This window comes from Micrasema longulum, unplaced genomic scaffold, assembly GCF_059751315.1.
Source record: "Micrasema longulum isolate JH-2025_06_02 unplaced genomic scaffold, ASM5975131v1 h1tg002770l, whole genome shotgun sequence".
NCBI classification, from domain to species: Eukaryota; Metazoa; Arthropoda; class Insecta; order Trichoptera; family Brachycentridae; genus Micrasema; species Micrasema longulum.
Genome location: NW_028279896.1, coordinates 92,887 through 120,001, shown reverse-complemented (window position 1 = coordinate 120,001; position 27,115 = coordinate 92,887). Strand labels below are relative to the sequence as shown.

Below are 27,115 nucleotides of genomic sequence, written 5' to 3'. Positions count from 1 at the left end.
TGTGGCGGTCCATTCTCTCTGCCTACCTCTACGGGGAAATGGCGTGATGGTAGTAGAAGTAGTAGTAGTTTATCAGTTCGGATAGCTCCATTACCGATTCTGTATTATATTATTCAACACGTAATAAATACACATCGAAGAATCGACGTCGTTTTTCTTCTGCCACCTTTGACTGGGGTAGGAGCTTCCTGAACCAAAAAGCAAAAATCATTCAAATGTAAACATTATTTCATCGAATAAATGTTGTGTTTATTTTCCAGGCTGGTTGGGCAGACTGAGTGCGGAGATAAGGATGAAATCGGCTCTGAAAACTGATAATCGCATCAGGTTGATGAGTGAGATTATTAATGGGATACAAGTCATCAAGATGTACGCCTGGGAGCATTGCTTCGCTAACATCATCAGGGACGCTAGAAAGTAAGAATAATCTATGCTGTCCACTGCTTCTTTGTGTGTCATGTCTTGTATATTTTTATTTTTATATATCGTATTATCAGCGCTATGATTTTTTAAAGTTTGTAATTTTGAAATAACTCCGCACGTGACGTCAGAGGATCTTCTCTGTCAGTTCTGCCGATTGATTCGTTTACAGTAAGCAAACCGGATATCCTTCAATGCTCTCATATCATTGGATGGTTCATATGAACTAGTGACGTCATTCAAAGTAGTGCGTTTTTATTAAAATATTTTTTAAATATTTTTTTTTGTACTTTTACAAGAAACTTGGCTGTACTATTGAAAAGATTTAATTTTTACCGCGCGCAAGAAAACATTTTTTGTATTTAATTTACCGTAGGGCTGAAGTTCCTCCTTGTTTCGAGGATTGGAGAAAACGTTAGCATAAGTGTATTGTATCGGGAGGGGAGTACTTTGAATGCGTTCCAAGTTCAAAACGATTTCTTTTTTTTTTTATCACACACTAGTAGTCATTGTAAACGCCCGCTGGATATATATATATATATAAATAAATGAGTAAAATTGTCAATCACTCATATCCATATTTCTATTTTTTTTTCAGAAAGGAAATGAAATTGATAAAACGCATATCGTGGATTCGAGCGTTGTCAATTAGCTGCATAAAATTAAACACAAGAATATCAATATTCATATCCATTCTCGCGTACATTATTTTTGAAAACGAGATAACTGCGTCGAAAATATTCGTACTGTTCTCTCTCTACGACCTGATAAAGCTGACCGTCGTCGAGTTCTTCCCTCTGGCTATAATGTCGGTGCTGGACGCCCACGTCTCCATCAAAAGGATCCAGGCATTCTTGCTTCTGCCCGAGGTCCCGAAACTCGCGATGAATATCAAAACGAACGACAAGCTCGGCGATGTTCTTTTGCCTGACAAGAAACAAAAGAAGGATAGGAATCTCAATTTCGAAAATGGCGCCATCATTCCGTACGAAGGGGACGGCTTGAAGATTGGAAAGAAAGGGGAAGAAAACGGCGTGAGCCTGTGCGAGTTTGGGAAGGTGGCTAAGGAGCCTGGATTGGTGATGGAAAACGTTAATTCTGTGTGGAAAAGTGTGGACAGCGACGGTTTTGAAAAAAACATCAGTGCTCTGGATAAAATCAATCTAAAGGTAATTTTTGAATTCTTATTCAATAATACGGTAAAATTGTTAAACTGGGGAAAACGCTAAAGTGAGGAAATGAAAAACTGCAGAAAAAGTTTAAAAACGGCCACAATGAGGATTTCCAGCCCCACCTAGAATTAAATTTTAAAAATGTTTTCGTGTACACGTGAATAATTAAAAATTTTGGAGTAGGATGAAATATCTCAAAAACACACGCAAAAATAAGTAAAAAATGTTAAAAATAGTATTTATTTTAAAATCGTAAATAATGACGTCACTCCTTATATCTACGTGTAGTATTTCCGGTTTCCTCTTTAAAGCCCCCGCACCTTGTAAGGAACGTTTTGACCATAGAAAAAAAAGAGAGTAATTTGTATGATTTGACATTTCAACCAGAGATAATGTCAACTTTCTAGGTTTTTCTAAATCGATACGTTCGTAAAAACAACCATAACATAGAAATGAGCAAATTAAGATCAACTAAATGAAGTAATCAAAGCAATATTCCATAGATTCTTGTCAGTCTTGTTATTGGCTGGAGAAATACAACTTACCGCGGTCAGTGAAAGTAAGAACGCCAACCGTTTCATGACGTCACTACTGAAAAGTGACACACTGATTACAGTAATTTGGCGCGATATTTGATAAATGTAACTTTAAAAATTCACATCTTTGTAAATAACGCACAAATTTAAAAAAAAATTTTTTTGCTTAGTTAAATAGTAAGCTAATAGAAAAAAAAAAAAAAATAGAAAACAGTGGAACTCCTCATTGGGGATTATAACGAAAATTAAAATTTGAATTTGCATAAAATGCATACAATGATTTTTTCTTTAAATATTGAAAAATATTGTTTATATGGTATCACTTTTTTTTAGTATGGCACCACAGAATTTCAACTGTCATTTACATCGCGGCAAAACTGTTTCACACTTTCATGATAACTGTTTAAACAATCTTCTTTCCAAATTATGTTTATAACTTCAAATAATATTTCTATTGCCAAATTTTTTAACTTTCTGCATCGTAATTTATTGATGTAAGGACTTTATTCTTCCTAAACATGTGTCAACCGCATGTCACAATTTAAGAAAATGACAAAATTAACACTTAAACAAAATGGTCAATTCCACTGAACCTACTTTTAATTAAGTTTGAGACAACAATTTACACATTTTTGTATTAACCTTGATTTTATTCACCATTTTGGGTTTAGACCATAATTATGCCTTAAACCAACTCAATAAAAATTCTGTGAGAAATTTGCAGGTTTCGCCAGGCGAGCTTGTAGCCGTGATAGGACCCGTGGGTTCTGGAAAAAGCACCCTGCTCCACGCGATCCTGGGCGAGGTTCGCACCGAGCGGGGGTCCATAGTGTCCCTAGGGGGCGGCGTGTCCTACTGCAGCCAGCAGCCTTGGCTGTTTGAGGCCAGCGTTCGGCAGAACATCCTCTTCGGGCTGCCCATGAACAGGCTTCGCTACCGCAGCGTCCTCAAGGCCTGCCAGTTGGAAAAGGACTTGCAGATGTTGCCCCATGGGGACAAGACCATTGTGGGGGAGAGAGGTAAGCAGCCTTGCAACACCAGGGGCGAATCATGTATAGAAGCGATTATGCGCAGCTTACCATTATATTTAGCTATCCATAATAATGTTTTACGGTGACTTTATTTACAAAAAAACAAACAAATAATTACTATTTCTTCATTGCCACCTTTCGTATGTTTCTCCAAATATAAATTAAAATATTAATAAAGGGCGCCCAGCGCCAGCAATGAGCCAAGGAACTAGCCGATTACTCAAGCTTATTTCTTCGTATAAATAAGTGCACTGTATTTTCAACATTAAACCCAGTAGCGGGATTTTTCTCCTAGAGTTAACTTGCAGATGACACAAATTCTTTGAAGATTCTCGATTTGGAAAACAGTATTTCAAACACTATTTCTTAGGGGCTATTTTTCTTTGAGATGATACTTTTGACATATGACTCGCAGCACTTGTGGCGCTCAACGCGGCCGTTTTTGGCATTATTTATTTCTAGAACCAATCGGCCAGTTGACATTTCAATCGTAATGAGAATACCTAATACTGAGATAATTCACTCTGGTATTTTTTATGAACTATTAAACAAGTTATGTTTTTAATTAATGGATAATATAGCTACAAAATATAATATATCACGTAGTTAAGTCGTTTGAGTTGATTTCATAGATGAGAGTTGTTGTATCACACAGAACCACAGAAACAATAGTAATTTATAGTATACAGGGTGTTCTTTAAACCTTATCACATCCGAAACCACGATGATCAGTATTGGCAAAAAGACATATTAGCATATTTAAAACAATATTTAGAGCGCAGAAATTAATAAAAAAAATTGTTAAAAAAAACAAATGGTTGCTTATTTCTGCAGGGGAGAAGCGAGGGGGGCGTTGCCATGTGTTTGACGGTGTATCAGACTCCCCCCTCCCCTCTCCTCGCATCACCCTTGCAGAAGTAAGCAACCATTTGATTTTTAATATTTTATTTTTGTAAATTTTATTCGTTCTAAAAATTTATTTTAATGTGCCAATATGTCTTCTTGGTCATACTGATCATCGTGGTTTCGGATGTGACAGGGTTTAAAGAACATCCTGTATATACATTATATTATGCGTTTACTATGTAGGTACAAATAAATGATATTTTTTTATAGCTTACCTGTAAATAAAATCACCGTTCGCCACTGTGTAATACCCCTATGCATCTGGAGGAATTATGCGTGTGGATAGCATGGGAGCTCCAACCCAGTTGGAGGTTGACAGGAAAACGATGTTGAGACTTCGACTGTGTTTATTACATGTTGTATTAACAGAATGTTTGTCAGTGTATTTTCCTACCAAGCAAGTCTTGGGTTCAATTCCCGACAAGGTTGAAATTAAATATTTATTTAAAAATGTGTTTTTAAACTAGAATATTTCATAGTCTCTGGGCCGCAATTACAAACGCTATCTTCATCGGTACATACCGAGACGGAATATTTAACTTTTCCACTATTTGTACCTTCCTCGGTATGGTGAATTTTAATCTACCGACATGCCGAAACTCGTTTTTATTATGACATCTCAGACATCATAAGATCAAATTCCACCAATTAGGGTTGTGGTCCCGTGGCTAGTGTCTCTGACTCACGGCTCAAAGGTCCTTAGTTCGAATCCCACTCTACCCCAACTTGATTCCCATCTCCTACTAGTGAGTTATTTACAACTTGTTGAAAATGGCCCTCAAAATGAAATATTTGGGTAAATCATAAGAAAACAAAAATTTTTATTTAAAAAATAAAAATAAGTAACTCTGAAACTTTACTCCGCATTCAATGCTAAATTGAAAATTAAAGTATTTATTTTGTGTATATTAAATAGGCTTCTGTTAAGGCTTTTTATCAAAAGTGTTTACTTGAGAATGATTAAAAATTCAAATAAATCTCAATTAAAGCAAAAAATGCTCACTTGAACATGATTTTTATATGACAGCTGACATTGTGCCACGTCTTTCTTGGTCGTCATCCTACTTTACCGTTCATTCTCGCCATATTTATCTGTTTTACCATCCTTTCATCATCCATTTGTTCTACATGACCAAACCATCTCGGTTGCCCCTTTCTTAATCTCATTGTTGATTTTAAATTTGTCTCAAATACATGTAATTTTCGTTGTAGTTTCCGAGTCCATTGCATAGTATTTTTGACCATCCGGCATTAGTCTCTGCTGCCTTGTTCAGGTGTCTCGCTGTCCGGGGGCCAGAAGGCCCGCGTGTCTCTCGCGCGCTGCGTGTACCGGAGGGCGCAAGTGTACCTGCTGGACGACCCCCTGTCGGCGGTGGACACCCACGTGTCCAGCGCACTGATGGAGTCGTGCGTGCGCGGGCTGCTGCGGGACTCGGCGGTGCTGCTCGCCACGCATCAGGTGCAGCAGCTCACGAAGGCCAGCAGGATCTACCTCATGGAGGGAGGAAAGGTGAGGCACAATCCAATACCCGTGGTGTTTTTCTTGGTCATTTGTTACGCATCGTTAATGTTTATCTAAGCCAAAATAATATGTCAAAAATTTTTTTTTGTGTAAAATCCATATTTAAAAAAAGTCTCGGTTTTGATTCCCGGCATGGTTGAAATGAAATATTTATTTAAAAGATATTTTTACACTAGAATATTTCACAGTCCCTTGCGCCTTAAACGTAATACTGATCATCTTACCTTCATGGATCGAAAAAGATAAAAACGCGCTGCGATTTGTGTACAAGTGTAGCGCCTTATGCACCATTAGGTGCGGAAAGGGAATGATGAAATGATGATGTTTGTCGGTTTTTTTCACGTAACCAGCCGCCATGAAGATCAACCGATTAAAATTCCTTCAGAGCCAAAAAACAATGCGCATTTAGATTCCTCGCACTAGAAAATTTTGCAAGTTTACCAAAATTGTTCAGATTGTCAAACACCCAGACCAATTGAAAAAGAATCTTTGTTGGATATTTTTCTTGCAAATGGCGTGAATCGAACCCGCGAAGCCAGTTTCACAGCTGGCCATTTGACCAACGAAGATGAAGGTATAAGAAGTTTATTCTGGATTTCATTGGCTTGCAGATAGTATTCCAGGGTTCCTATGACCAGCTGCAAGCCGCTAGATCTAACTTTGCAGAATTTCTGCCTTCCGATGCCGATCAGAACAAAGATGCTCAGAGCCCCGAAGACATGAGTGTGAGTACTAATTTAATTTGTATTGATTGATTTATTGTGTAGCATTTATGCTTGTTGAAGCAGGGAACCCCAGTTGGAGATGACAGAAGAAAATGCCGTTATGCTTCAATGTGTTCAACTGGCACCTGAAACGTTGGTCGATCAACTTACATCCTTGTAACAAAAGGAGAAATTCAAGAAAAATTACTGGGTATTATATTGTCAGTAATGAGCATTTATAAATGGGCAATTCTCATGTTTTCAAAACCCCTCTGAATTTCCTCACCAAATCGCCGATCTTCCTTCCAGGACAGCCGCCACAAGCGGCCGTCCGTGGGGTCCCTGAGCTCGCGGGCGTCTCTCCTGTCCGAGGGCCCCCAGGCGGTCGTGCCGATCCGCGAGGCGGAACAGCAGCTCACCGGGGCGGTGGATCGCCGGGTGTACGCGGCCTTCTTCCGCAGTGCCGTGGGGGCGCTCAGCATGGCGGCTATGCCCTTGCTGTTCCTGCTTTCGCAGGCCGCGTTCTCGGCTAGTGACCTGTGGATCAGTCGCTGGTAAGCACACGTACAAACAATGATGTATAATTGTGCTGACGTCTTGGTGGTCTTAAAAGCATGATCTTTGAACCTGGTGTTTGGGCAGCGCTGGATTTTGACAAGTTTTCCTCTGCTTGAATCAAATGCTGACCTATGAGTAGGTATTCTTTGACATGTATTTTCCCTAATACATTTGGTCTGATAGGTATCTTGGAGCCATTTTGTGAAGTGATTTTAATACTGTCCAGCAAAGCTTGTATTTTATTCTCTCTGGGATTTTGACCAGTGCAAATCTCAAAGATGTGAGATTATTTTGTTATTTATCGAGTTATTCCAAAATCCTCTACAAATTCGTGTGCAGATGGAGGCGGGCATGACTATGATACGTGCGATGCAACCATATTTAAAAAAAACAACATAAACGTTGTTACCTCGGTATTTGTAATTAATTCAAAATTGTTTGATTTTAGGGTCAGTATGGAAGAACTTGCGAGCGCCGTGTCGAAATCCCCGGACTCATTCACCACTGAAAACCCTTACACTTCAAATGTAACAGAAACCCTTCGAGACGTGGCCAATGCTACAGAAACCCTTCCCGACTTGGCCAATGTAACGGAAAGCGTTTTCGGATCCACTTCGATACCGTTTTGGAACTCTTCAGACTGGTCTTCACCATACATTGGGGATAATGATTGGAACCTTTCGCGAGAGTCGAGTGTGTACATTTATTCCGGGTTGATACTAATCAGTATTTTACTCATATTTGGAAAGCTAATGGTCTTCTTCAGTATGTGCATAAAAGCTTCGATCAATCTTCACGATTCAATGTTCCAGTGAGTTTAAAAAAGAGTTGCAATAATTTTTTTTCATGCTTTATAGGTTAGTTAAGAAATTCCATCTCGTGGTCAAATGGACAGCGCATTAACCTACCGTGCTAGAGGTCTTAGGTTCAATTCCCGAATGTATTAACTCCCTTCTCTTTTACAAAGAGTTGACATATTTAGTGTACATAATAATTAGTTATCTTCAAATGTTTCAAATAAATAATTGTTTTTAGAGGAATAACAAGAACTACCATGTGGTTTTTCAACAACAACGCTTCTGGAAGAATTCTGAACAGGTTCTCTAAGGACATGGGAGCCGTAGACACGGTTCTGCCCGCTGCTTTGGTAGATTGCATAGGAGTAAGTTGTTCATTTTCATTTGTTGGATATCGTGGGTATACGAGGAAAACCGGTTAACTACGTTTTTAACATATTTGATTAACTTCAAACTTTTATCCTCTATCTACAGGTATAATTGGTAAAAATGATATTACCGCCATTATCTGGGTGTCAGACAATGAGGAATTCCACTGTTTTCTAATTAATTTTTTTTCTATTAGCGTACTATTTCACTAAGCAAAATTTTTTTTTTTTTTTGTGCGTTATTAACAAAGATATGATTTTTTAAAGTTACATTTATCAAATACCGCGCCAAATGACTGTAATCAGTGTGTCACTTTTCAGTAGTGACGTCATGAAACGGTTGGCGTTCTTGAAAAACGCTAATTGGGGGAATATTTGAATCGATAGGAACGATGTTGTCAATTTTTTTAAAGTACGAAATTAGCAAAAACTTACAAATCTGCTTTCCTTCCATACTCTTTTACTTTTATTTGCTTTTATATATATTGATAATTTTTATGTTTTTCTTATTATGTATTTTTGTATAATTTAATTTAGTACGTACTATTATTTGGCATATGATTTATTGCTCCTATTCCTTATATTTCTTACTAAAATTGAGTGAATTTCTAGAAATATAACTCAATTATCATTTCAATTATGCTTTTAAATATTTCAATTTTTCAATTATGCTAATTTTGTGTTATTTTTTTTTTTAATACTACTATATTTTACTATTATTTTGTTGATTTTAATGATACCACTATTTTGTATATTTGATTATGTCTGATTCTTAATTTGTATAATTTATATTTTAAAAATTATTTCTGATTATCTTTTTTGCATTGTATTCTTTGGAATTTGATTATTTAATACATTTACCTTTTTTTCTAGATTGTGATTCTATGTCATTATAATTTGATCTAATTAATTTTACTATGTATTTTTATTGTTATTTATTGTGGCTTGACACGGGCATAGCCTAAAAAGCCTTAATAAGTTCATAAATATTTAATTTTGTAATTTTAAATGAATAAATAAATAAATTTTCTAATAGTGAGTTATTTACAACTCGTTGAAAATGGCCCTCAAAATTAAATATTTGGGTAAATCATAAGAACGCAAATATTTCTTTTAAAAAAAAAAAAAAAAAAAAAAATAAATAAAAAAAATGATAATGCATTAAAAAAATTACAGAAGCTACAGAGCGCATGGACAATAAGAAATCCAGCCCCTATTTACATTTTTATTTTTAAAAAAAATATTTGACAGTGAAGTTTAGAGCTTAAGTGATATTTTAAAAGTGAAATAAAAAGCAAATTTATAAAATTAGAAGTTAGACAGCAACAAGTCTTGCAGCTACTGAGCGCATGAACGTTTGAAATTCTAGACCCCATTTACTAAATTTAGATGTTTGATAGTTGATAATATTTACATAATATGATAAAAATAATATGATAGCCATCATCACAAAAAGTTTTGCAGCTTCAAAACGCATCGACAAATGGAATTTCAACAACATATGTACCTTACCGATGAAGATAGTGTTTGTAATCGTCCTAAGAAGGAATTTTTGTTAAAAAAAAAAAAAACTATTATGCCGTTTCTCCTTAGGGGTAGGCAGAGAGGATAGATCGCCATATCGCTCTATCTTTGCATACAGACCTCGCTTCCTCTACATTCATAAAATATCTTCTCATGCACGCACGCCGATTATTCCTACTCCCGACATGTCCATCTTCAAGTATTTGATGTACTCGATCGTGCTATGTCTTTCTCGGTCTTCCTCGTTTTCTGCATCCATCAACATTCGCATCGTAGATCCTTTTAGCCGTTCTTTCGCTGTCCGTTCGCTCCACATGTCCTAACCAACGCGGCACTCCTTTCTTAAATCTGTCGATAATGCATGTCTCAGCCTTACGCAGTTCACTGATCTCGACATTTGTGCACCTATCATACATCGTTTTACCACACATTCGCCTGAGGGATCATCATTTTTCCAACTCCATACTTCGCTCCCACATTAGGGTTGGCACTAGAACTGCTAGGTTAGCCTTCTGCGATAAACATTTGTTTGCCAAAGTAGATTTCAGTGCACCGTTCACCCTGTTCTCGGCACTCACCCTCCCTTCAATATCTTTCTCGGTCTTTCCATCCCTAGTAAACATACTTCCTAGATACACAAATTCCTCTACTTGTTTTAGTATAACTCCATTCACAGTGATTTCACATTTAGTCATACTTTCATTTCTTTCTAAAACCATCACATTCGATTTATCGACATTCATCAGCAAATCGCTTCTCTTGCATACATCGTAGACCTATGTTACCGAGAATTGCAGTTCCTCTTTGTTGTTAGCAAGAAGTACAGCATCGTCAGCATACAAAAGACAATTGACATTTTAAAATTCATTTTACAATTCCAGTTCTTCCTCGAGACAGTGGGTATCCTCGTGGTTGTTTGCATCCTGAACTACTGGCTCCTGATCCCCACAACTCTGGTCGTCATTCTGCTGTCCATCATCAGGACTGTTTACATCAGGACCGGGAGGAGCCTGAAGAGAGTGGAAGGAATAAGTAATGGAAACATTTTCATGTAACCCGTTCATGACGAGAGAGAAGGCATTGGTATTCTATCTGTTCTATTGAATTGTCCTTTGACAATAATCACTCAGTCAATAGTTATATCTAGTCTCAATGAAAGTATGCATCATGTCAAAATTTGTGATTTTTTCACAAAATTTCAAAACAGGAGATTAGTTCACCATAAAACCTATAATCGTTCGAACTTGGTTTTTCATTTGTATTTCTCCACTTTTTACACACTTCAACATTTTTTGCGGCACATTCTATTTTTAAAATACAGTAAAACCCCCTTTTTACGTTTTTCAAGGGAGCAAGAAAAAAAGTGTAAAACTTAAAAAAAAACAATCTAAACCTAATTATTAACGACGTTCTTACAAGGTTACATCATATTGCTAAAACGTTAGAGATGGGACAAATTGATCAATGTTAATTGATCGAATAAAAAAATAATTCATTTGATTTTGTTCATGAAAAAAGGATAAATGTCTCATTTTTTGGTGAATAATTGTGTTGAACACACTATAATAGGCTAGTTTTTGCGTTTTTTATATCAATTTTCGGAAACAGAGTTTCATGATTGCATGAAATAACTGATAAAATCAATTTGATCCGTGATCAGTAATTTTCCATCACTAATGAAACCAGTTTGACAGCTGTCATTCTAATCAAGCTATATTTTAAGGACTATAAACACACATTTTTTTCTACAAAACACTCAGTTTACCCTGATAGAAATTAGTGGTAAAATTGCAGCTGTAGATAGGGATTTCAAAAGAGTCTACAGTGTTATCAATTGAAAAAAAAATGACAAGAATCTTTTTTTAAAGCAACTAATGGTTGGTTTGATCGGTTTAAATAACGATCAAACATGTATTGCCTTAAAATGATTGGCGAATCGGCTAGTGTAGAGCTGAAATATATCCTTCACTTATTGCGGCCATGTCCAAAATCTGTGTTAATATATGTATAACATTGAGCCAGTATATGTATTTTTTTAAACTGCTACATATCTCCCGTTTTTCTCAGGTAGGTCGCCGGCCTTCACCCACGTCAACGCCACCTTGTCCGGCCTCGAAACTATCCGGGCTTCGGAAGAGGCCAGCCAGATCCTCACGGCGGAGTTTGACCGACACCAGGACCTGCACTCCTCCGTGTGGACCCTGGTCCTCAACTCCAACCGAGCTTTCGCCTTCTACATGGACGTCGTCTGTTGCCTCTACCTCGCCACGGTCACCTATAGCTTTCTACTGTTTAGCTCGGAAGGTAGTGTTTTATTCATTTATCAACGGATACAGTCCGATTCATGCATGTTTACTTGTTGCACAAATGCCCAGAGGGCTCTTGCAATATTTAGTTAAAACGTACATAAAGTATTACGGCGATTGTTATTTCATATTTATTTTACTAAATGGTTTACGAAGTGTGCAAGGAGAGTGATTTGCTAATGAATGTGCAAAAGTCGAACGTCATGGTCTTTGAAAGAAATGTAACTATGACTGAATGTAAGATTGTAGTAAATGGAGATAGTTTGAAACAGGTCGAAGAATTTGTATATCTGGGTAGTATGTTTACTAGAGATGGAAATATGGACAAGGATATTGAAAGGAGGGTTAGTGCCGGTAACAGAGTTAATGGTGCCTTAAAGTCTGTCGTAGCAAATAAGTGTCTATCGCAAGAGGCTAAATTAGCAGTTCACAATGGAGTTCTGGTACCAACCCTAATGTATGGAAGCGAAGCATGGAGTTGGAAAAAAAGGGACGAAAGTAGACTGAATGCTGTTGAAATGCGATCCCTCAGGCGAATGTGCGGAAAAACAATGTATGATAGGTGCCCTAATGTCGAAATTAGAGCAGAATGCAAGGCTGAGTTAAGCATTATCGACAAAATTAAGAAAGGTCTTTTGCGATGGTTCGGTCATGTGGAGCGAATGAATGATGAAAGAACGGCTAAAAAGATTTATAATGCGAATGTGTCTGGTTGTAGAAGTCGAGGAAGGCCGAGAAAGACATGGCATGATCAAGTACAACAAATTCTTGAAAGTGGTCATGTGAAAAGTCGGAATAATCGACGTGCGTGCATGAGAAGGTGTATGAATGTGAAGGAAGCAAAGGAAGTGTGCCAGGACAGAGTGGTGTGGCGTTCTATCCTCTCTGCCTACCCCTCTGGGGAAATGGCGTGATGGTTAGTTAGTTAGTTAGTTGAATATGTTAATAATAATTTTAAAAAGAAAATAAATTAAGATGAATAGAAATTAAAAACACACTAAAAAGAGGGGGATTAAGAGGATGGCCATTCAATGGAAAAGATAGCTGATTTGATTGCAGTAGGAGTGGTGCGGAGTAAGTCTATCAGCTCAGCATAATTACAGTAATTTATTAAATAAATAAAACACGAGTGATACTTTAATCCACAAATTTGGAATATCCAGTGACCGGTTTCATCGCTTTCGCAACATCTTCGAGACTGGTATCTTTATTAAAAAGTTAAATGTATTTATACAGAACAGAGGTAAGGATACATAATTCAAAGTTATATGTAAGTAAATTAAATAAAGTTATTTTTATCTTAAGGATCATTATCAACAAATTTTCTTTGGTTTAACTAATGAATTGATATAATGCTATTTTAATGAGTTTAAGTATTTTCTTCCGAATTTGTGGATTAAAGTATCACTCGTGTTTTATTTATATAATAAATTACAATGAACTTCCATCAAGAATTTTCACTTACAAACTTAAATGTTTTAATTACAGTAAAACCTCATTTTTACGTTCCTCGATTTTACATATTCCCGCTTTTTACACCAAAATATGTAAGTCCCATTTTTTTCCACACATTCTCATTCAAATATTCCCCCCATTTAACGTTTTTCATAACCTCGGTTTTACGTCGAAATTTTTTCACAACTCTTTCGATCTGTCAAAAGCGAGCCGCGCGCCGCCGCATGAATGGTGAATAAAATCGAGGTAAATAAAAAATGCGTAAATTATTGTTTCTAACTAAATTCAATGTGGTGCAGTGTAATTGACCATTTTGTTTAAGTGTCTTATTTTGACATTTTACTAAATAGTGACATGCAGTTGACGCATGTTTAGGAAGAATAAAGTCTTACATCAATAAATTACGATGCAGAAAGTTTAAAAAATTGGCAATAGAAATATTATTTGAGGTTATAAACATAATGTGAAAAGAAGACGGTTAAAACAGTCATCATAAAAGTGTGAAACAATTTTGCTGCGATGTAAATGACAGTTGAAATTTTGTGATGCCATACTAAAAAAAGTGATACCATATAAATAAAATTTCCCAATATTTAGGGAAAATACAAAATGTTTTTTAATTAATCATTGGTTAATATGAATAATTAACATATTACAACAGAGATGAAGAACATTTAAGAGAAGGTAATATAGAAGTCCAGGCATCTACAGGGCTTATGACCTGTCAATGGCTGGTTTAAGTGGCCACTTTACACACTGTGTAACATTCACCATTCTGCCTATATTTGAACATCTATATTCCTTCTATTCTTTCATCTGTTGATGTTTGTGAAGTTAACGAGCTGAAAACTTTATTTATGCGGGTGAGATTCATCTAATTGAAATTTTTGTAGACAAGGACTGGATTCAAAAATTTGGACAAACTCAAAATATTGTTGATAAATTACCTGGTCCATGAAGAAGTATAGAAATTGAAAAAATAATATTTTCAGGCGTTGCCTAGTATGTAGGTGAAATAATTCAATTAGATGAATCTCACCCGCATAAATAAAGGTTTCAGCTCTTTAACTTCACAAACATCAACAGATGAAAGAATTGAAGGAATATAGATGTTCGAATATAGGCAGAATGGTGAATGTTACACAGTGTGTAAAGTGGCCACTTAAACCAGCCATTGACAGGTCATAAGCCCTGTAGATGCCTGGACTTCTATATTACCTTCTCTTAAATGTTCTTCATCTCTGTTGTAATATGTTAATATAAACAGCTCCCCAGGGAGTTGAATCCAGTCCTTGTCTACAAAAATTTGGACAAACTCAAAATATTGTTAATATGAATAATCCCCAATCATGACAGTTCTTACAATTTTTCTGCAGTATATTTAGTATAGTCTTGTACAATAATTATATTTCAAAGATTTTTTTTTTTTTCTTTACATTTTTAATTTCCTCACTTTAAAGTTTTCCTCGGTTTTACACTTTTTTGTTGCTCCCTTGAAAAACGTTAAACCAGGGTTTTACTGTATTAGCATCATGTTAGTCCATCAGCTCAGCATAATTATTAGTTCTGTGCATGCACGCCAGTAGCTTCGTCTTTGCTCTGCTGTAAACCTCGCAAAATGCAGTTTCGATAGTGTACGTAGGGACCGTCAATATGGTGTTCTATCCTCTCTGCCTACCCCGACAATGGAGAAACGGCGTGATGATTGGTGTTTAGTTTTTTTTAATAACAATTTTATTTATTTAACTTTTTGTACATAATGTTATTTGTACATTGGCGGGCTTATTGCCAAATGGCAATTTCTTCCAACCAACCAATAAAATAAAAGTTTTATTTTTATAGTTCAAGTTACAGAACATATTCAATAGAAAAAAAAATATTAAAAAGCTAAAGATATATTAAAAAAGAAATAAACGTATTTGTTTATAAATTACCTTAAATCAACTATTACTCAATGGGAAAAAGGAAAAAACAGGAAAGAGAAAAGAGAAAAGGAGGAGAGATTAAGGAAGAGAAAGGAGATGTTTCTTCAGACGTGATTAAAACAGAGATAATGTAGTAACATCTTTGATGGTGGATGGGAGATGATTCCACAGTCGAGCCGCATGGACACTATATGAGTTAGAGAAGAAAGAGGAATTGTGGATGAGTATTAAGAGAGTGCCTTGAGATTCAGAACGAAGAGGTAAACCATGAACTGATACAATATGTAGAATCATCTGATAAGGTTTTTTAGGTGAGACGGAATTTTATTTCAGTACAGAAAATCCAGCGGCCACAGTACAGAAGAGGTTTAGATGTTTACGTTATTTTTTTGTTTTAAATTTATTTACTTCAGACTGAACTCGGACTCACGGATCAAAGGTCCTTGGTTCGAATCCCACTCGGGATGGGTTATTTACAACTCAATGAAAATGGGCCTTAAAATTAAATATTCCGGTAAATCATAAGATCGCAAATATTTCTTTTCATAAAAAAAAATGGTTTATCAAATTCAAAAAAATTAAGAAAATATATTTTTTATTTCTTTTTTTCAGACACGCTCGGCGGAAAGGTGGGATTGGCTATCACACAAGTTATGGGGCTCGTGGGAATGTGTCAGTGGGGAATGAGGCAAACTGCGGAAGTGGAGAACCAAATGACCTCTGTAAGTGACCCTTTTTACAAATGACATTCGTAAAAATTATGACTTACAGTTCATTAATTATTTGGGAGCTCATATTGGTGTTTGTTGGTGTACTATCTGTTGTCCTTTTTACATTTTCTCAATAAAGGACTAATTTTATAAAGTGCTTGCATATCAAATATCTTGCAGTCAAAATCTGCTATTTATAAAATCTTCTAAGAGCAACTTTGGTTTTTATGCCCCAATGTCCAGAATGTGTAGATTAGTCAATTCATCACTCGACTTGGAATTCTTTGGGATAGATCTTCCGGCTTTTCGTAGATCTCTTCGCGACTAAACAGTGTCGGATGAAGTTGGATTGGCATGGTTTAGCTCAAAGTTTTAGGTCTTTCGTTTTTTTGAATATATGTATATAATTATTGTTTTGCCCTTGTTTGTCTTTGCTAAATAGTTTTATGTTCTTTTTGTTCAGTTTCTTTCATTTATGTTTCTTCATGTAACTGTTGTAATTGGCTTAGGCCATATTTATAATAAATAAATATTAAACAGTGTTTTTGAGTTGGTTTAAATCATGGATATCACGCCGAGGAAAAGGGAAAAGATTATAACCTTAGACGAACATACATCAATGACTCAGAAAGAGATTGCAAATTAATGTTTTGTGAGTCAGGGAGCAGTCAGCAAGATTATTAAGCAGAAAAGAAAAACTGGGTCAGTTGAAGCAAAGAGAATTGGGAAATGTAGAAGAAATCGGAAAACTAGTGTTCGAGATGAAATATCTTTAATCCGAAACAGTAAGTTGAACCCCAGAAAAACATGTTACGAACTTCAACGATATTTGGCAGCCACTGGGGTGATGATAGATGACTCAACAGTACGAAGAAGACTCATTGAATCTGGATGAAAAGCAATTCGACCACAAAATGAAACAATTTCTGACGCCACGTATGATGAAGCAAAGGCTCATTTGGGCTAGAAAATATTCGAAATGGACTGTAGAAGACTGGAGGAAGGTGCTGTTTTCAGAGGAGACCCACTTTCTCGTGCGGGGATATCGCACAAAATTTGTCAGAAAAAGTGGGCATGAAAAACCTTCTGTGGCTCATATTGACCAAACGGTGAAATATCCTGTGAAGGAGATGTTTTGGGGGGACCGGATCCTCGATACCAATAGAAGGCATGATGAATAGCCTAAAGTATAAAGCTCTTTTGGAGCAGCACTCGAGCACAGAACTGAGTAAATGTTGTCCTAATGGCGGGGCTATATTTCAACGGGACTCGGCTCCTTGTCACGTATCGAAGTTTATGCTTAAGTATTTCAATGATAAAAAGATAACTCTTTTAAACTGGCCTGAAAATTCACCTGACCTTAACTCCAGAGAAAATTTGTGGGCGATTTGTTAATCTAGGATACAAAAATTGGACTGCACCACCAAGATGAAGATGATAGAAGCTGCTATTCAGATGTGGTTTTGAGATGGCAGAATAAAAGGAAATTGCCGAAGTTTAATTGATTCCATGCCAAAACGTGTTGAGGCTGTTATAAAAGTAAAAGGAGGACATACATCCTACTAACCCTTTGTGGACGGAACATTATTTTTTAGTCGGATTAGGTTTTTAAAATATTTTATTGAAAACAAAGGATAGTAAAGATTATTTCTATATTTTATTTTTTTTTTACATTTATAGTTTTAGAGAAAATTGGCGGTTCCACAGTGGGACCACCAGGCTACAAGAAATAAAAAAATTAAAAACAATGTAATATAAAAAATAGGAAAAAGGGTATGAATAAACATTATATTTTTTAAAAAATTTAAATCTTAAAGTAGGGCCACACATATCATACATATTGTTATGTGTGTTCTAATAATAACATTGCAAATATATTTAAATTATAAATTGTTTATCACATATGTCTTGACCATTATTTTAAATTTTGATGTTTTTTTCGTCATAAATATTTTTTTCCATTTCGTAATACTTTTTAATTGCTTTAAATAAAATTGAATTTTGTGACTTTGCCTTTTTCCTAAATGGAAGTCTAATTTTGTTCTTTTCTCTAGTATTGTGATCGTGTTCATGCTGGTTCCGATCAATTTTTTTCCAAAATTCTGTTTTTTTATTAGAGTTTATAATTTTATGAACAAATATCATTGTATTGTAAAATTTTCTTTGTTTATATGTTAATAATTTCATTTCATTCACCATCGACTTTACCCTCGTATATCTGTTTTTTTTCAAAATGATTCTAAAGGCTTTATTTGATGAAATAACATGAAACAATTTCTTTTATCTGGAAGACAGAGTCCAACATGGCAAGTTGAGCAGTGCCACCTGGTCCGGTGCGGATTTGCCTCGGTGCTCCAGTTAGCGCAACGTACTTTTTTCCCATTTATCGGCATATGTGCATTTTTATCCATCCGGAGCTCTAGGGGAACTCGAACTTTAAAATTATTTGGTGCAGCAAGTAAGGCTTTCTTTTTTCCCCTCGTTGTAGAAATTGCTCCAACTAAACCTGCCACAACTGCTGGTCGAAAATCTTTCAATGACATGGACTTGATCGTAGTACGTGCTTTAAATAGCAAATATGAATTTACAACTGTCATTAACATATTACAACAGAGATGAAGAACATTTAAGAGAAGGTAATATAGAAGTCCAGGCATCTACAGGGCTTATGACCTGTCAATGGCTGGTTTAAGTGGCCACTTTACACACTGCGTAACATTCACCATTCTGCCTATATTTGAACATCTATATTCCTTCAATTCTTTCATCTGTTGATGTTTGTGAAGTTAAAGAGCTGAAACCTTTATTTATGCAGGTGAGATTCAACTAATTGAATTATTTCACCTACATACTAGGCAACGCCTGAAAATATTATTTTTTCAATTTCTATACTTCTTCATGGACCAGGTAATTTATCAACAATATTTTGAGTTTGTCCAAATTTTCGTAGACAAGGACTGGATTCAACTCCCTGGGGAGCTGTTCAAATATAGGCAGAATGGTGAATGTTACACAGTGTGTAAAGTGGCCACTTAAACCAGCCATTGACAGGTCATAAGCCCTCTAGATGCCTGGACTTCTATATTACCTTCTCTTAAATGTTCTTCATCTCTGTTGTAATATGTTAATATAAACAGCTCCCCAGGGAGTTGAATCCAGTCCTTGTCTACGAAAATTTGGACAAACTCAAAATATTGTTACAACTGTCATATCTAAGAAGTGAGATAGTATTCTATGCCACCATTTCTTGGACTTCCTATCAATTTCGTAGCACGATTTTAGCATATCGAATTTGTCTGCGTACCCCATATGTGTCTGTATTACATTCACAAGGAAAAGAAAAATTCTTAATTTTGATTACAAACTAAACAATAATGTACTAATGAGAAAGCACGAAATTAAAGATCTTGGGATTGTTTTAGACTCAAAACCACTTTTTGAATCGCAGATCAATAAAATTACCTCCAAAGCATTGAGCATGTTAGGTTTCATAATTCGAATGAGTAAACACTTTGATAATCCAAAGGCCCTTATTTCATTTTATTATACATTTGTCAGAAGCCATTTGGAATACGCCTCTCAGATATGGAATCCCCAGTATGCCATATATATAAGTAGAATAGAAAATATTCAAAACAAATTTATAAAGTACCTTAAATACCAAACCGGTATTTCTTATGTATCTACTCTCACTGCCTCCACCTTCCATGGAATCATTTCTCTACAATACCGCAGAGTGTGTGCGGACCAACTACTGCTTTACAAAATTGTGACAGGAATGGTTGACTGTACAGAGCTGCTTGGTTTAATAACAATACATGTGCCAGCCAGGATTTGTAGACGGTACCACCTGTTTCATGTACCAATAAGTAAAACATCGTATGTTAAAAATGCTTTTTTTCGTAGGACTTTTTCAATGTACAATACAAAATTTAAAAATATAGATTATACAAACATCACTCTGTCAGATTTAAAATTTACACTAAAAATGTATTATGTAACTTAGTAGACATTATAATAATAAATATGTACATCTCCCCCCCCCCCCCTCCTTATCCTCTCTGCAAGCATTTTTGTCCTTATCCCGCCCAATTTACAGTAACTTAATGTTCTTAAAATTAATATTTTAAAAATCTTTGATTATTGAGTACTTGAAAATAACATTTTTATATGTATAAATTATATGTATAAATTGTATGTATTTATTTGATATGTAATATATATTTTCTTTACTAACTTTGTATACTATGTGGAAATCTGTTATTAGTTCTGAATTTATACACTATATCTGTTTGTTTACTAAAAATATGTATGTAGAACTGTTGATTTCCCTAATAAAATAAAATAAAATACAAGGAATTTTACACGTGATTACAAGGAATTTTATTCCATTAATTCGCACAATAATATTATTTAATGATATACAATAATATTATTAGTAATATAAAATAATATTATTTTTAATTGCAGGTAGAAAGAATTCATGAATACACAAATCTGCCAGCAGAGGCGTCACTGGAAACTGATAAATCACTATTTTCTAAAAAATATCCCACTGTAGATCTTAAAAAGTGGCCCATGGATGGTAAGTCCTTTATGATCCGTAGAAAATGCTATTTTATTATTTATTTGTTTACGGACTTATTTATTTATTTAACAAATGTAAATGCACTGGAATTAAGAATAGTCCGGAAACAGCATCAAACTGAAGGCGACTTAACTACCCATAAATGAGTAGTTTTACGTTTTGACCATCAGTTCCTTTGTAGACGTTGCTCAGTACGCAACTCCCGATTTGAATTCAACTATGCCGTTTTGTGTCATTTTAAAGCGTAGAAATACTGCTGGGATCGAAAAGAAACAGGATGGGATCACATTTTGTGTGTAAATAGCAAATTCACAAATCATATAACTTAAGAATTTAATTTAATTTTGCCATCCGTCAGATTGTCGAAGAAAACAAAATGGACATTTTGTTAGTGTTGCCAGGGTAGTCAATTTTTTTACGCTACTTTGCTCATCTAATGAGTGAACTAAAGAAAATTGGACCTCTCGGATTAAACAACGCCGTGGTGGACATTTGACTGACATTATCTTTAAAACATAATGACATCAAATATTATTTAACATGACATAAAAATATTCGCTTTATGTAAAAAAAAAAGTTTTATTTTTTAAGTTCATAGTCTGTTATTTAAATAACTCTTATTAAATGACCCTTTACTGTTGTGTCAATCAATGTTTCCGCGGGTATAATAAAATTTGAGGGAATTAGCAAATTGCTTTATTAAAAATATAATTATATTACATTTGTGTTATGATAATATTGTTCACGATCTGGCAACATTATGCGGCGATTTCACGCGTGCGCGCAGCGGTAGTGAGGCAAAATGGGGGGTTTTTTGGACAAAGTGCGATGTTCTCAAATATGATTCTACTCTCCTTCTGTATATTAAATTCTATGGTAAATATATTTCTTTATAATACCTAGTCCTGCCATAAATACTGTTACACGAGTTCAAAAATTCATAAAATGTAAACGATAGCAGGTAGAGACCCTTAACCTTTTTTCAGGTGAAGTACCAACCCTTATGCTATTGCTATAATAAGTCAATTGTTGAAAGTCAACCAGTAAACTTGGAGTGGGGTGTTAAAGAAAACCGAATCGCGGTAATTGCGCGAGGCATTTTTAACACCCTGAAACTTTTAGGTATAAGTCGCCAGTTTGTGTATCGAACTATTAATCGGTTCAAGAATATTCAAAGTGCTGAAGACCGACAAAGATCTGGACGCCCTCGAACTGTGCGGACTCCCGGAGCTATTAAGGCTGTCAGAAGCAGAATTTATAGAAATCCGCTCCGTAAACCATAAATCTTGTCTAGGGAGATGCATATATCGACTCGAAGTATGTCTCGCATCATCAAATCTGACCTAAAGATTGGGGCTTACCGAAGAATCACTGATCATTTGCTTACTCCACCTTTAAGGGTCATTAGGAAGACCTGAGCAAAAAACTTATTTCACGATACGCGAATAATTTGCATCGCAAAATTCTGTTTTCTGATGAAAAAATATTTAACTTCGAAGAAAACTTCAACAAGCAAAATGATCGAGTGTAAGCTCATAGCTCTCGAGAAGCCGCTCAAGTCATTCCTAAAGTTTGAAGAGGTCATCATCCAGCAGCAGTGAAGATTTGGTGGGGTGTCTCCTACGAAGGGGTTTCTGAGCTTCATTTTTGTGCGCAGGGTGTGAAGACAAGTGCGAAATCGCACCAAGATGACATTCTAGAGAAGGTTGCTAAGCCTCTCAACGACACAATGTTCAATTCGAGACATTGGATCTTCCAGCAAGATTCTGCTCCAGCTCATAAGGCAAAATCTACCCAGCAATGGCTGAAAAATCACATACCGGAGTTTATTGGAGCTGAAGATTGGCCTTCTGGAAGCCCAGATTTAAATCTACTGGACTACAAATTGTGGTCAGTGTCGGAGACCATGGTCTGTAACAGACGACATCCAACTTTGGAGAGCTTGAAACGGTCTCCGAAAAAAGCAGTGGCCAATTTTACCATGGATATCGTGCGTGCTGCCATTGACGATTGGCCGTCACGTTTAAACGCCTGTGTGAAGGCAAGAGGAAGACATTTTGAATAAAATATATTTTTTTAATTAGTGGAATATGCATGTTGACCTAGTAATATAAAAAAACTTTTGTAAAATTAATTTCTTTTTTATTATAATAAAAACTGTTTGTAACAGTATTTATGGCAGGACTAGGTATATGAGGCTATTAGAAGAAAATTTAGAAATCTCTATTGAAAGAGTTACCGAGATATTTGCGAAAAACTTTGAACAAAGAATTGTGAGATCTGTAATTATGCTTCACCAACTCAACGGAGAATGATTGATCTTTGCAGGTAGTGTAGAAATGGAGGACTTATTCTTGAAGTACGACAAAGGTGAAGACGCTGAGTTCGTATTGAAGGATATTAACTTGAGGATAGAGAGTGGAGAGAAAGTGGGAATAGTCGGCAGGACCGGGGCGGGGAAGTCCTCCATCATCGCCGCCATGTACAGGTATTTATGCCGATTTGTTCCTTGATCATCATCATCACACTCGAGCCTCAAGCTTCAGTACCTCGATTATGAACGCTATCTTCATCTGTATATATCGAGACAGTATACTTAACTTCTGTACTATCTGTATCTTACCTCAGTATGTTCTACCTTCTTGTCATATCGACATCATATGATCAAAACAATCCAATGAAATGATCGCAAACAATTAGTCCGCGTTCCTTACGTCATTAACATTTAAATAGTTTTCATTTATATTTTAAATAGGCTTCTGTAATAAAAAGTGCTCACTTCAAAGCGATTATAAACTCCAATAAATCCCGATTCAAGCAAAAAATGCTCGCTTGAACATGAATTTTGCATGACTTTTGGAAATCACTTAGACGGTACGCTTAACGATCGTCTGTATGTATCTACCGATCTGTACCGATCGACTACAAAGCCGGCTCCTATAAAGTCTCGATACATACACTCGGAAATATAGTAAAACAGACGGAAAAAATATAATAACTAAATTATTTTTTTAGAGTGGTAACTTTCTGACGCATTTAATCTGTGTCTAACGCCTAGACACTCTTATTTGTTAATAGGACAGAACCTAGCGACATTATTTTCACATCTAGGCGTTCGTTTTATTAAAGTGACAGTTAAGTCGGAATTTAATTCGATTTCAAAACTTACTTATTTCTCTCTCATATTTTTAATAGGCTTTTAAGAAAAAAAGTGCCAACCTCAAAACGATTAAAATTTTTAATAAATCATAATTAAAGGAAAAATTGCTCGATGGAACAAAATTTCTGACACTTTTAATGCATAGATAAACGTATCGAGGGGTTCTAGACCCGTCAATTAAATTATAAAAATAAAACGAATATTTTATTGGTTGGTTGGAAGAAATTGCCATTTGGCAATAAGCCCGCCAATAAACAAATAATATGTTCAAAAAGTTAAATAAATAAATAATGATGGAAAAAGGTCCATTCATTCACTCCATTTTCTCAATATCCATTTGCGGTATGACTTTAACAAAATTTAATATTCCCGCTGTCGTGAACCAGCTTAAGCTTCACCACCTTCTCTAAAATTTTCTTCATCTCTGTCGTAATATATTAACATATTCATTTGTTTTATTGTCTTTCACATTTACTGAATATGTAAGTTCCAATTTTCAAAAAGCGAATGTATGAGTATAATCGATTTGCGTGTGTTTCCACATATTCTCAGACTGCTTGTGGTAACTTCAGATTGGCAGATTTAGAAGGATGCATCCGCCTGTCTGGTGTGGACACCAAGGACGTGGGACTGCACGATCTCCGTTCCGGTATGAGCATAATCCCCCAGGAACCCGTCCTCTTCAGCGGGAGCCTGAGGGACAACCTGGACCCTTGGGCCAACCACTCGGACCAGGAACTATGGGACGCCTTATCCGAGGTACGTTCCTTAAAGCTCGTATCACATTGATCAGCAAATTTATTATTTATTTATTTATATATTATTTATAAATTTACTGCAAAAAAAAAATATACATACTTAATAACAGGGAATCTATATAAAACCAATTAATGTAAAACAAAAACGGAGTGTTCTCTGTTTATGATAGTCTCCATCTAACATGGCACAGCCTGTTCTAAGATGGAGATTTTCTATCTTTAGAGCGTAAGTAGTCCTATACTAATAAAACAATAACATAAAAAAGAAAAACTAAAACTATTTCATTATGCCTAGCTAATCAAATGTAAGAAATTGAAAATCATTATACAAATATAAAGTATATATATGTGCCAAGAATACATGTTACTTAAACATAAATAATATGGTATAATATATAATAAAACAAATATATAGCAACGAAATACATACAAAATATAAATAATATGTGTACCAATTATATAAAAAATCTCTCTCTACACTATTTATATGTGCAGTTATTTTTATTTTAAAATTTGTTTTACATTTTGAGTCTTTTATATTTGGCAATAAATCATTAAATATTTTTGGAGCAATTACATTGTATTGCTTTTTACCAAAGGCGGTTGATACAAATGGGACAATACTGTTAATTTGTGTTGCTGAACGAGTGTTTATATTCTGTTGGGTTCTTTTGACCTCACTCAACAATTGTCTTACATCCAATATCTTTAACTCAGCGAATAGATCTTCCGTTGAATACCTCGAGGGTTTTTTGAGAATGATCTTCATGATCCATTTTTGTGCTATTTTTACTGGTTCAAGGATTGAACGAAAGCAACAAGCTAAATTGCAATATGATATGGTACAAGATCTTGTCCAGTGAATATTGTGTTGTGTAATACACAAATTGGGTGAAATTTGTGGTCAAATTCAGAAAAATTAGAACACATCCTGTTAAGTAAATAACAGCATTTATTGATACTATTCCTGGCCGATTACCTTTCTTTCCCATCCTTCCATTGACCCATCCTTATGGCACCTACCTAACAACGAGATGGAAGAAATTCAAAATTAGAAGATTCGGATTTAGAACAAAACAACATTTTTTACTTCTCATAAAATTGCATAAAAAGTGGTTGGATTCGTTGGCGTCGTTGAAAACATTGTTTCATTTTATAGTGCATTTTGTCATCCAGTGCCCGAAATTGAAGAACATTTACATCATATTACAGGTGGGTATCCATTCCATGTTCCTATCCTTTCTTCAAATATTTCCCAATCACAAAACATAATAAAATTCGTTTTTCATTTACAGTCCGCCTCTTCGTTAACACATCCTATTTGAACAACAAATATTTGAACTTAGATCTGCACGCGCATCCCACGCATGTGATACTGTTAGCTGTCAACATCAACTGTCAATGCAATTTTTTTGTTGCTTGTGTCACGATTTGTGAGTCCGTTGACTTACCTACACCACGGAGGCCAGCATATCAATAGTTTTTGTATCGAATTTCGCAGGTGGAGTTGAAAGGAATGGTGACAGAATTAGCTGGTGGTCTGAGTTCCAAGGTGTCGGATGGTGGTGCCAATCTCTCCGTAGGGCAGAGACAGCTGTTGTGCCTGGCGAGGGCTTCCCTCAGGGGGGCCAAGGTGCTACTGATGGATGAGGCCACAGCTAATGTCGACCACGAGTGAGTATACAATAAAAAATAGAATATCAATAGCGTTAGGTAAAAAATTCAAGTTTGTTAGTGAAAATTCTTTGAGTGATCATAGAATTAAGAATAGTCCAGAAGGAGCGTAGAATCATATTTGAATACATCGGACTGTGTCCAATAATCCTCCCACTATGCATCACTTTCGCCGCGCGCATTCGTGATGTCGCCGCGTAATGTTGCAAGATGGGGAAAAATATAATCATAACACAAATGTAAGGTAAAAAAAAAGCAATCGGTTAATTGTTCTAAAATTTTATTGTGCACTCTTACACTTGTGTTTACTCTTACAAATTTCCTTCATTTTTAATATTATTTCCATTTGTAAATACTCACTACAAACTTTAAAATATATTTTTTTTTACTTCAATTTTAATTTTTAAACAACTTTCATTTATGTTTTTCTTTTTCCTTCTCTTTTTTATACTTTCATAATTAACTTTACATATGATTGCTTTATAATATGGAAACTTTACTGGTCCATTAGAGTTAAATCTAATTGTGTAAAATATTAAACTTTGTAATTGTACTGTATGTTTCCTAAATAAAAGAAAATAAAAAATAAAAATAAATAAAATAAATATCATCGCCCAATCCTAAGTTCCTCAATTTACATATTAATACACGATGAGATACTTTGTCAAAAGCCTTACTAAAGTCTGTATAAATGGTATCAACCTGTAGCCTTTTATTAAAAGCTCTGAATAAATCCACGTTGATCAGGAGATATCACCTTTTTTACTTCAGCAACATATTGTAAATAAATGATAATGAATTAATGGACAAATCATTTCATTTGCAGATGATACAGCTATAATTTATAGCGCATCAACTTGGTCAGAAACTCATAAAAAAGCAAGTAATGACTTAAGTTATATTAAAAAATGGCTAGACGAAAACCTGTTGACTTTAAATTCGGATAAAACAAAGTTCGTACGTTTTAGTGCAACTTCCGCCGGGCAACTTCAACTACATAA

The 27,115-nt window shown here is 35.3% G+C and overlaps 1 protein-coding gene across 2 annotated transcripts in view; it reads left to right on the top strand.

Moving 5' to 3' along the window:
* LOC148271610 (ATP-binding cassette sub-family C member 4-like) overlaps window positions 1–27,115 on the top strand; it is a 61,187-nt gene that overhangs the window by 21,563 nt on the left and 12,509 nt on the right. Inside the window, exons 6-20 of one of the 2 annotated variants that reach the window (XR_015825059.1) lie at window positions 261–417; window positions 1,019–1,589; window positions 2,853–3,147; window positions 5,340–5,575; window positions 6,199–6,312; window positions 6,601–6,845; window positions 7,298–7,660; window positions 7,885–8,011; window positions 10,420–10,570; window positions 11,610–11,842; window positions 15,837–15,946; window positions 20,405–20,519; window positions 22,851–23,010; window positions 24,255–24,441; window positions 25,942–26,114. Coding sequence is in view for 1 of the 2 variants with exons in the window: in XM_088241174.1 (XP_088097300.1) it covers window positions 261–417; window positions 1,019–1,589; window positions 2,853–3,147; window positions 5,340–5,575; window positions 6,199–6,312; window positions 6,601–6,845; window positions 7,298–7,660; window positions 7,885–8,011; window positions 10,420–10,570; window positions 11,606–11,842; window positions 15,837–15,946; window positions 20,405–20,519; window positions 22,851–23,010; window positions 24,255–24,441; window positions 25,942–26,114 (3,241 nt within the window). In the remaining variant the exon portion in view is untranslated. Of the gene's footprint in view, window positions 1–260; window positions 418–1,018; window positions 1,590–2,852; window positions 3,148–5,339; window positions 5,576–6,198; window positions 6,313–6,600; window positions 6,846–7,297; window positions 7,661–7,884; window positions 8,012–10,419; window positions 10,571–11,605; window positions 11,843–15,836; window positions 15,947–20,404; window positions 20,520–22,850; window positions 23,011–24,254; window positions 24,442–25,941; window positions 26,115–27,115 lie in introns of both variants that reach the window. The other variant, XM_088241174.1, reaches the window with a different exon arrangement.